At 40.8% G+C, this 8,093-nt stretch overlaps 1 protein-coding gene across 1 annotated transcript in view; it reads right to left on the reverse strand.

Moving 5' to 3' along the window:
- Positions 1–762: 762 nt before the first annotated feature.
- The window catches only part of EIF3F (eukaryotic translation initiation factor 3 subunit F), a 12,498-nt gene continuing 5,167 nt past the window's right edge, over positions 763–8,093 (reverse strand). The window contains exons 2-9 of the mRNA XM_035330570.1: positions 7,876–8,084; positions 7,716–7,786; positions 7,557–7,636; positions 6,342–6,479; positions 5,187–5,278; positions 4,854–4,990; positions 4,604–4,717; positions 763–3,838 (exon numbers count right to left, since the gene is read on the reverse strand). Coding sequence (XP_035186461.1) covers positions 3,761–3,838; positions 4,604–4,717; positions 4,854–4,990; positions 5,187–5,278; positions 6,342–6,479; positions 7,557–7,636; positions 7,716–7,786; positions 7,876–8,084 — 919 coding nt within the window. The 3' untranslated portion in view covers positions 763–3,760. The remainder of the gene's footprint in view (positions 3,839–4,603; positions 4,718–4,853; positions 4,991–5,186; positions 5,279–6,341; positions 6,480–7,556; positions 7,637–7,715; positions 7,787–7,875; positions 8,085–8,093) is intronic.

Below are 8,093 nucleotides of genomic sequence, written 5' to 3' on the forward strand. Positions count from 1 at the left end.
TAGGAACAAGCTAACAGTACCTGCTGATGAAACTGAAATGTCACCAATTGTGAGAATAATCCAAACCAGAATAAGTATGGGGATCATTATAACATCTAGATTTGCTAATTAAAAAGTGCTGTAATGCCAGGTCATGCATTTAAATTAATAATTTCCATGGTAATTTGGAGTTAAACAGCAAGGGACAGCAGTGAAAGGATTAGGGTGGTGCTCAGCCATTGAAGATGACAGACACCAAGAGGCAAACGAGGAATTTCTAACAGGGAAGTACTAATATATTCGTATATCCATTGATCTATACACTGATACAGGTATGGTCTTTACCAACAAGAAAGACTGAAATTAAGTTTAAAATGGGCAGCTAAGTGAACAAAGCATAAACAGGGCAGGAGAAGCGAGGAGATGCAGCTTAATATGTTTAGCGTAGCTAAATGAATGCTGCTACAGATGATGTATAAAAACCAGGAAGAACATGAGGTGAAATTTAATAAGGACAAAGGGATTTTTAGGTGTATTTAAAACAGATTTTAAGATATGGTTGGTCAAAACAGGAAAGAACTGAATTCATGATTCAGGAAACTCCCTCTAAAGTAAAGCTAGTGGATACAGGGAACCAGAGAAGATGGCGACAGTGAAGTAGTGGCTATTAAACATACCACAACTAGCAACACAAACTTCTTTCTCTGTTCAGAGAAATGAACAGTATTAACCCTTTTCTTCCATCACATGAATTTAGGATGTCAGACTGTAATTGCTTTTTAGTTTAGCCAGCACAATGCAGTTCGCAAGGACTTACTTTAGACCTTAGTCTAATCCTACAGTCATCATTACTACAATTGTTCTGTGCATCATCAATCCTAAGTACTTTACAGATGTCATAGGAAACCTGATTGTTGCATACTGCCTGTCCACAAACTTCTTATGAAGAATCATCTAATTGTCATCTGCAAGCCTTGCAGCACAACAGAGCACACAAGGAAGCTAATTATCATGCATCTGCAATTTCCATTGTGGTATACAACTTCTGTTTCTACTGCTGAAACTGTAATCATTTAAGAAATATTGTGGTTTTAATAAGGCATTTCTATTAGAGTTCGTCCAGCACGTATTGATTTTGGTAAGCAACACAGAGTATCTTCACATGCTTGTGGATTTTATATTTGCTTGCTCAAAGAGGCAAACAAGCACAGTCTTATACTATGAAGATGTCAGAAAAAAAGTGTAATGTCTGTATGCTAATTAAACTGCAGGTTATCAGACGTCATCATGCTCACTGAAAAGACAATTAACAAATAATGAACAATAAAATTAAAAAAAAAAAAAGTTAACAATAGCTTTGTCAAAACTATTTAGAGCAATGCATCCTAAACAGAAAGGAAAAAAATCCCCCTAATAGATCCAAGAACTCGGTGATTTACAAATAATAGCAAATGAGAGCTTGAAATCCTTGATGTTTGACTCCCAAGCTTTTTCCACCAGATTACTTATGCAATTTCAGGTTTTTAGATACGAGATTCCCTACAGTGGAGCAATAGAAGACCTCTAGGATTTCCTGCCTAGAGTTTTAAACTTCAGAGAAGGCAATGCCTCTTTCTTCAGTCTCCTATGTAATGACACAGCACAGGCTTTACAATCAAGCAAAATGATGCATTACAATGTGCTTGCGACACTGTCCTTCACAAGAGTGACCACTGAAATTTGAAAATTCTGCAGTCAAAGCAAGGTTCGCAATACACCACTCACCCAGTAGCAGAATGGATGGAATCAAATGTAGCATTTTTAAGATAGTAAGTGTTTTTCTACTCCAATTCTATGTATTTGTTGCTGTGATGTCTAGCATACAGCTCAACCTACGGATTGTGGGCTGACACCCCTGCTTTGCAGTGCACCATTCTACACAGGAAGACACAGCCTCAATCCCTCGTAACGCATCATCGTTCATCTTCAGGTACTTGTAAGGAGCGTGGCAAATTCCACAATACCTTTTCAATGGTAATGATCATAAATTGATCTTTCTTCTCAGAACTTTGCATTTTGTACACAGCTGCTGACTAAATAGAATAGCTATTCAACTTGAAAACTTTCAACTCTGAATCTTTCTTCTTACATGTTGATTTTCCTAACACAGAATGACAAGAGTTTACTACAAAGGGGAGAGATCAGGGAAAGAATATGCTTTTTTTCCTCTGCTTATTGCAATAGTTATGAAAGACCTATCCAGCTTTGCTCATTCTTTTCCTCCATCAATTTCAAGGCTTATTTTCAAAAGAACACTGTGACCTGAAAAATGTGTGTAAGTGGACAAAGACTGAATATTAAGTTTAAAGAATAGAAGGGGAAACCAACCTTTAGTGAGACTAGTAAAAATGAGGCAAGTTTTAACACATGTAATGCTCCTTTGAAAAGAGGTGAAATCTTTGCTACATTTTCAGTTTTCAGGCGCCCTGCCCTTGCAATTAGAACTTAGAATTTAGCACTAAACCACTCAGGGAATTCCCCAGATAGGAGCAACTAGAACAGAATTGATAGATTTTTAATGGGATTCTCACTCTTGGATTAATGTGGTAAACTTTCTATAATGGTATTTGAGGTGAACACTGGCTTTGCAGGCTTCTCTATGATGTTTCTAATTCATTTATCAAAACAGATGTGTGCAAATGCATCAGAAATAGTCATTAGAACATAAGCATGAACAGGTATGTTGTAGAAGCAGGGTACTTCTACTGTATTAGGTGAATCCGCTGCAATACAGCTGAACAGACTACCAAAGGTAATGTATTAGCTGAAACTGTTAAAAGTTACAATTCAGAATGGCTTTCCTTCTGCTAAAATTAATTCCAGGTGAAATAGATTTGGGGGAAAAAAAAATGGGAAGTTTCTGACCCAGCAGTACAGGGTCACGGAACAGGGAATTCCTATTTGATTACATCCAGTTTTTAACCTCAAACATTCACTGAAGCATATTGCTGTGCTTTTCTTTTGCAAACAAGAAAACGCCAATAGCAATGGTTTGTAGGGTTTTCTAGCCCTATGAACTTTGTTGCTAGTTTAATTCTCTGCACCCTTACTTTATGAGGGTGTAATTCCCATTATACTTTATTTCCTTTCCCAAAGGATCAAATATGCATAGAAATAATAGCACAATGTAAACTGAATGTGGTGTCTCATATACCATCAATGAAGGCCATTTACACAGCACCATTTATAAGCCAGTGACTGTTCTGTAGTCCTTCTGGAAAAGTATATTATGTGCAATGCAAGACACCTCCCTGTGTGCTTTAAAAGTTATGGGGAAAACAAAAAGAAAGCTGCAAAATTTGAAATGACTTGCATCCACTCTAGTTTGCGTTCCTGATACCATGTTATCCATGTTATCCCCTTTCCTACAAAAGGGGATTCGTTGTACAAAAAAAAAAAAAAAAGTATTTTTTTTCTGGACAGAAGGTGTCCTTGCCAATAAAATTGAACGTTTATTTCAAATTCTTACAATAAAGCTGTATTTTGTAATACAAGTAAATAAACCCAGAAGACAAAAACTTCACTTATTCTGTTTTAAGATAGTGGGCTCATCCAATCTGCATGAGTTCCCGTTCATTACCTGCACTGTGTTAGGGATTTTTCAGGGAAGTAGAAATAAAGATGTAAACCAAGTCATCCAGGTAATTAAGTTATGGTCCAAGGCAATTTGTACCACCACAGAAGTGGTGATCTGCTCATTCTTGAGGCTTTTTGAAGGAAGGGTCGAGTGGCAGAAGTTTCTTTATAAACTCAGAAGTTTTTCATTAAGAGCAATCTGTGACTGTGTGAGGTTTGCCAAGTAGGTTACCATCAGCAGGTCCTGAGAGGAAGGGAAAGAAAAGCAATGATCAGAAATATTAACAAAGATTATAGCCTATTATGGAAATGTGATTTTTTAACAGCTGTAAAGCAGTGTAAAATCAGCTACTGGAACTATTGCTGTCTTCAATGTCCTGCCCTGAGGAATGCTTCCCTTACAGGAAGAAGGTTTTGGTATTCCTGGAACATGAGACACTACTTGTGAAAGTTTAACTCTGAGTTCACCCATGTTAACCAGGAGAGTCAAAGGGTATAAGCAAAATTAAAAATTATTTCTGGTCTTGCAGACTATGGGTGAACAACAGATTCAGAAACTCAGCCTTCTAAAAATCTGTAACAGAAATGAGGTAGCATACTAAAACCTTGCTCATGCTCTAAGTATCATGTAATGAGACAAGAACTTCAGCTCAGGCAAAGAAAGGTGGCAAATCACCAATTAGCCTTGAAATCTATAATGCATTAGGCTTGGTAATTCATATTTTCCTGCCACTCTAAAAAAAAAACAATCAGTGCTGCCTTTCAGATTACTTGCATAATTCCTAAGTGCTTTTAAATTAATTCTCTCATTTTCAGTTGTCTTTAAATTATGATGAGTTCCTTTATCCACCTTCAGCTTTTAAAACATCATATTAGAGACAAGAAAGGGCTGTATTTTCTATTAACATGTTGGTATGAAAGAGTAGTATTGATCATAGACAAAATTTGTGTCTGTAGGACAGATTTTCAAAATTACTGGCAATACACTGAAAAAATAAGACAAACTTACATTAATGTTGCTGTTCAACATTGTCTCAAAGTCCTCTGGTGAAATCTTTGGCACCTGGTTAATAAGATCCATCAGGAAACGCCCAACGGTGTTGTCAGCAGCCACTTTGCCGGACTACGCATAAGAAACATACTTAGCATGAGTAAAACTCCCTGAGTTTATGATCCAGAAAGAAAACATACAAAAAGAAAAAACAGATGTGTAATTGTATATCAAACTTATCTGCTGGCTTATTAATAGTTGGTCTTACCAATACATCCTCTGCATACTGCAGCACCATAGTCAGGGTATCCTGAATCCTGGCCGAGGCTGACCCCACCTGTTGTAAGTCACTGGACAAGCCAATCACTCGATTGGGGCTAAAACAAGTCTTCATGATAAGATCCACTGAAAGCAGAAGAATCAGTAAGAAAACTGAACGCCACTGAGGACAACTGAAATCCTTAACTTGTTGAAGATTTTTAGATGGCTCAGCAAGACAGTTTAATTCCCTGTAGAATGTCAGTTTTACCAGGATTTAAAAAAATATATTTGAACAGTGTCATGACAATGGTTAGAACCAAAATGCGAAGAAAACATTCACCTCCTATCCGCTCTGTATCATAATAAACATACTTCACTGTTAGAGGTGTGAACATCACGCCCATAGTTTTACCAGGGACTCCCATCGGGGCACTAGGGGAAAAGAAAAAGTTTTCAGTATTGACATATACAAGAAAGGAAAAAAAATATTTCCATCTCAATGATCCCTATTAGCACTGATGTGTGAACAACTGTTGGTTATTCATTCTCATTAAAATCAGCGGTATGAAAACCCTGAATGAGTGAGGACAGAAAATCAATACAGGTGTATTATTAACTGCTCATTTTCATCTAAGAATATTCCTAGCTGGTCTGGCATTTGTCAATATGACAACATGAAGTGTTAAGTACTATCTTAGCCACAGTTTCTTCTAGCTTGTAGAGTGCTTATTTTTTCTATCCTGGAATGCTCCATGCTCTTTGAGAATTCACGTAAGGGACAAACAAAAATAGGACAAAAATTCAAGAACAAAACTCTGTAATATTGAGAGTATTTGAAGTTCGTTTATGCTTCCAATATGGAAGATGTCATGGGACAGCTTCCTTTTTGAAGATGCATAGGCAGGAAGCAGAATGATTTCTGCTACAAGAAAGGCTGGGGTTTTATCTTGGAAGGAGGAGAGATCTTCAAGTATGGGGAAGAACAGTGAGGTGGTACAGTTTCATTTTGTAGTATCTAATCTCTATTATCAGTTGATAATTGAAAATGGAAGGGCATGAGGGGAAGAAAGACTCATCAGTAAGACACTCTTTCAATAACATTCTGAGTGCACTAGAACTTTGACTGCTGAGCAGTAAGGCTCAGTGAGTAAAGACTAGTATTCACAGAGTACGATGGAATTGGAGTATGATGGAGTTAATTACATTACATTAATGCTAGCTATATGAATGCTGTGAAGTGCCATGAATAGGTTCAGAACACTGTTAATACACAGTTCTCCACCTGCAGCGAGTAACCACCTTATGAAAGGTTAAGTCTTTCAACTTAAATACAGTGGTCAAGACATTTCAGTGGGAAGAAGACTATGATCTCTGGCTTGGTTATGGTTCAGCTACTGCACAATACTGTCCAAAATAGGACACCGCAGCCCGCTACATTTCTCATTATCCTTATGCGGTCTTTCTTGGTAATTCAGACAGCCCCTTCCCAGAGTACCTGACATAGGCTTTAATGCTCATGCGTGAATTCTGGAGACTTGTGTCTACAGTCAGGTGGATTGGATTGTGCGCTTCCCGGCTGTAGTACTCGTGGATCAGGACAGAGTGTTCTGTGATGTCGTGACCTGTTGCATACCTTCAAAAAAGCAAACATTGAAGAGCCATTCTTCTAACATTTAAGTGCCCAGCATTTGGCATTTAACAGCTTTGTATCCTAAACCCTGATTTCCAAACACTGAGCCATAGAGCACAGTAAATGCAAGTGTTTTAGTAAGGAATTTGTAGCTTTATGTCTAGCTGTCCTAGAATTGTAGGCATCAGGCTGAGCACACAGATGCCCAAAATATGCAACGGGCTGTTGTAGTACCGTCCACAAAGAGTCCATTTGCCAGACACCGAACAGTCAGTTATTGCTCACTATGCTCTGGACCAAATCTTTATTTCCTTGTGAACAGAAGCATGCCAAGCAAATTTGGACCACCCAAGTAGATCTTAAGCAAATCACACATCTCTGTTCAAGAGGCAAGACTTGTTAATCTAGCTCCTTCAGCTGCTCTGCAATTAGCTTCCCACAGACGCAGAAAAGCTCCTGTCATTAGAAGTGCACTTTGCCATGCCATTAAGAGGTTGCTGAAGAAGGTAGGAATTCTGTGCTTGCAGGATTTTGCTTCACAGGAACAGGATTAAGCTATTTTGTAGCATCAGAGAAGACATGAAAAGACCAACAAAGCTATCCACACGCACATAGGTTCTGTCCCTATTGCACCCTACTGATTTTGCTTGGCATCACCAAATCTTTCCACCTGTTCTCAGAGGGCATTCGTGTGCTCAAGCTAACATCACTGACTCCTCATGAGGCCTTTGAAGCTAAACTTGAAGCTACTCTTTTATGTTCTCCCTCCCTTCATTCTAACCAGTCATCTCCCACGGTGCACGTTGCATTACAAGTGGCTAGGCTCTAGCAGATCCATGCAAGCATTATCTCACTCGCTTTTATGATGCTTTTAACAGACCTAAGCAAAGCCAAACCCTCCAAGACTCCAGCTGTATGTCCTCCTATTCTAAATGACAGCACTTTTCCAGCTGGCTGTACAATGAGAGCTGCAAGACCTTACTGTCACGAGCAGAGGTGCTTCTGCTTCTCAGCCTATGATGACAGGAACGATGTGTTTTGTGTAACGCTGGGGACCCCCACAGCTCTCACAGAACTTACCAGCCCAGGATGATCTCGCTGGGCGACACCTTCTTGTGCAGCTCGTACATGTTTTTGGCGAACTCCATATCAACCGCCACCTGCAAAGCGGGACACACCCGAGTCACCCGGCTGCGGGAACGGGGGGAGCACAGGGGCAGCACCGCCGCCCCGCCGTACCTCATCCTCGGACTCGTTGTGCGGCACGGAGAAGCAGTTGGTGACCTCCACCGAGTGCTTGTCCACGGTCCCTGCGGGGAGAGCAGCGCGGTTAACAGGGCCTGAGGGGATCCGCGGCCGCCCACCCGCCCTGTCCCGGTCCCGGTCCCGCGGCCCTCACCCAGCAGCGTGCCGATGACCCGCGCCGCGCCCTCGTTGCGCCGCTCGAAGCTGTCCACGATGGAGGCGAGCACCACCGGGTGCAGCCGCACCACGCGGCCGCCGGGGAAGGGGCCCGAGAGCGCGGCGGACAGCGGCGGGGCGGGCTGCGGTGCCGGTGCCGGCGGGGCGACGGCGGCCGGGGGGCGGCGCGGCGGGGGGGTAACTGGACACGTCCGA

This window comes from Oxyura jamaicensis, chromosome 6, assembly GCF_011077185.1.
Source record: "Oxyura jamaicensis isolate SHBP4307 breed ruddy duck chromosome 6, BPBGC_Ojam_1.0, whole genome shotgun sequence".
NCBI lineage: Eukaryota > Metazoa > Chordata > Aves > Anseriformes > Anatidae > Oxyura > Oxyura jamaicensis.